Raw genomic sequence first — 3,256 nt, 5'->3', positions numbered from 1 at the left:
TCGATTCCTAGACGTGACCCAGCGAAACGCCGGGCCACGTATAACTTTTTTTTGACCGATATAACATTTCCCGTTGGTTTCATCCCATCCCGATTTTGACTGTCGCATAGTGTAATAAATAGAATCTGCAACTCAAAATTGACAAAATCATGAATTTCAATTTTGAAATTGTCCAATAACTGGAACTTAAAAAAATATAACGAAATTCCGTTGATGGAATTGAAAAGGGCGGTAAAAATAGGATAGGATGGTACATAGTATTGAGAATATCGGACAATTTTTGGGGATAGCTGTATAATTTGAAAATTTAAATTAATAATTTTGTCAATTTTGAGTTCCAGATTCTATTTATTATTAATCCCGATTGCTTGGTAAGATAAAGCTATCAACATATTTGAATTCCTGGGTAAAAACTACTCCTATAAACCTGGTGATTTTTTCGAAATAACCCGAAATAGCTTCCAATTATACACATTTTGAGTTCTAAGACGATAATCTAAAAATTTTGACATTCAAATACGATTCGCTAATTAATAATTATTAAAAATATTGGGGGTAGCCTTTGGAAGAATGTCTTTGGACATGTAGAGCAACTCATTTCTCTACTAAATCATGAAAAGAAGAAAATTTTTTTTAACCGGTCTATTGTAAATTTTCATATCCAATTCAATTAAAAATCATTTTTTTTTATTTATTGCAGCCAAACGTTTTGTATTTAGTTATTGCATATATGTACATACATACAACTTCACAGAAGATTTAATAACCAGCGGCACTTGGTATCACATGGGATCAACTGGAAGATGTGTTCCTGTTTACATGTTCACCAAAGGAAATTCATGCTGCGGTCACAAAACGCACAATCCTTTCGATCGCCCCATCACTCTTCGACCCGCTCGGATTGCTTGCACCTCTTCTGATCACATCCAAAATCATATTCCAAAAGCTGTGGCTTTTAAAGCTCGATTGAGACGAGTCCGTGCCACAAAGCCTGCAACACGCTTGGAGCAAATGATCTCGTCTGTTGGTTCGCTATCAACGCTCGCAGTGCCTCCTTATTGTCAACAGCCAAACGCATGCGATCTCCAAATTCACGGCTTCTGCGACGCATCGATTCGAGCATATGGTTGTTCATTGTACTTGCGCACTGAAGGCACCGATGGAAATATTGCTGTTCACTTGCTGACATCGAAGTCAAAAAACAATCGCTTCCGAAACTCGAGCTTTGCGGAGCGCATCTTCTTGCACAGTTGTACAATAAGGTAAAAACCATTTTCTCAGACACACCCTTTTTAGCATACTTTTGGACCGATTCGCAACTAGTGCTTCATTGGTTGCAACAGCACCCGGTCACATTGTCAACGTTGGTTGTACTTCCACTGACTTGAAAGCATTGAACTGGTTTTCAGGCCCATGGTTTCTACGTGAAGACATGTAGTCGTGGCCCGCCAAAAAGAGCAAACTTGACGTCGATATTCACATAATAAACGCAGAAAAGAGAAAAAGTTTGTTTGCTGTTGTTGCAGGAACAAACTACATCTTGAATACTATTGAAAAAATCCGCTCATATATGTGCTGTCTACGACTCATTGCTTGCATGTTCAGGTTCAGTGACACATGCTGAAAAATTTCCAGATCAACGACTTCTTTGCCAACACCTCAGGAACTGTGACGTGCGTTACACTCTATTGTTTGGAATATTCAGCAACATTTCGTCGACGACTTCCATTTGCTAAGAAAAAATCTGCCCCTAAAGAGCAACTTAAAATTTCTTACACCATTTTTAGACAACTCAAGTGGTTTCGAACTTATTAAGGTTGGTGGTCGCTTGGAGTATGCAGATCTGCCGGACTCTCAAAAGCATCCAGTCTGATTACCATTCAGGTCCTAAGGCATTAGTAGGGCTGACTTCCAAAACGTAATCATGCAATGTTTGGATACTGTTCTACTGCGGTATTTAAACTGTTCGTAGATGCAAAGTTACGAAACATTGCAACATATACATTGTATATTTTGATTATTTAATAAAACAATGATTATCATTTCGGAATTTTCCATTTTTAAAACACAAATTGTAACCAAAACCAAACGAAGCATCAACTTTGTTTCTGATGCGCTAATTACTCTAGCGATGCGTTTCTGTAACATTTCGGATGCGTTTTGGAAATGTATACATTGTCAACCAATTGTAGTTGGGCGTTATGGAACATTAAACTTTGTACGTATGCAATGCAATTGACGTTTTGGAAGTCAGCCTAGCTTTAATTCACCTCGAATTCTGGATAGTTAACGCCACAGCAAAGCTGTTGCAGCAGGTCATGGGACCGCTACCGGCTGCTCGCCTCGCACCTGCCCGTCCATTTGAACGCTGCGGGGTCTACTTTTGTGGACCCATCAACACATACTTGAGGATTCGTGAAAAGCCACCGAACAAGTCGTATCTGACCAAAGGTAGTTTATATTAAGGTAGTCTGAGATTTGTCCACGAAGGCATTTTTAAATTCACTTAATCGCATGGGTAGTCGTCGGAAAATGCCTTGCGATATATTTTGCGGCAATGCTACGAATTTTGTTGGAGCAGCCAATCACCTTAAAGAGCTTAAGCAATTTCTGTTTAATCCCGAGACACAAAATGAAATTTTCAAATTTTGTTCATCAGACTTTATCAATTTTCATATTATTCCTCCCAGGGCACCTCACTTCGGCGGCCTCTGGGAAGCCGCTGTAAAGAGCGCAAAGGGTCTTCTTAACCGCACACTGGCAAACACTAAACTAACATTTGAAGAGCTGAGCACCGTCGCTGCTGAAATAGAAGCAATCCACTTTCCACTTTCGCCACTGTCGTCAGACCCAAATGATTTCGGAGCTCTGACTGCTGGACATTTTTTGGTTGGCGATTCACTACGAATCCTACCTGAGCGTTCCCTGGAACATAAAAATATCTCTAGTTTGGNCTCATTGCTGTAACAATTTATTCGCTGGCCAACATTTGCACACCCCCACTTCCTAAGTTTCGTGCTGACAAAGAAAAATATCTTTGTATCAACAATATCGATACTTTCTTAAATATCGAACATTCCTAGTTTGCTTGTTTACTTTGTTGAAGAAAAGCAGTGTTGCCAGGAATTCAAAAAAAAAAAGCTAGATCGGCCAANGATCACCTCAATTAAACAACGCTTTTGGCGTCGCTGGTCTGCAGACTACTTTAACGAACTTACACATTTTCTCCTTAACAAAATTTGCTTTTTTATAGTAT

At 39.3% G+C, this 3,256-nt stretch overlaps 1 protein-coding gene across 1 annotated transcript; it reads left to right on the top strand.

Moving 5' to 3' along the window:
• The first annotated feature begins 704 nt into the window (after window positions 1-704).
• LOC108362584 (uncharacterized) lies at window positions 705-2,967 on the top strand. The gene is made up of 2 exons (XM_017615620.1): window positions 705-1,262; window positions 2,691-2,967. The coding sequence occupies exons 1-2, from the start codon at window positions 787-789 to the stop codon at window positions 2,965-2,967; spliced, it is 753 nt and encodes a 250-aa protein (XP_017471109.1). The 5' UTR covers window positions 705-786.
• Window positions 2,968-3,256: the final 289 nt, after the last annotated feature.

The sequence above is a fragment of the Rhagoletis zephyria genome, unplaced genomic scaffold (assembly GCF_001687245.7).
Source record: "Rhagoletis zephyria isolate East Lansing unplaced genomic scaffold, Rhagoletis_zephyria_1.1 Rzeph_scaffold_01042, whole genome shotgun sequence".
In the NCBI taxonomy this organism is placed as follows: Eukaryota; Metazoa; Arthropoda; class Insecta; order Diptera; family Tephritidae; genus Rhagoletis; species Rhagoletis zephyria.
This window is presented reverse-complemented; position numbering and strand designations above follow the sequence as displayed.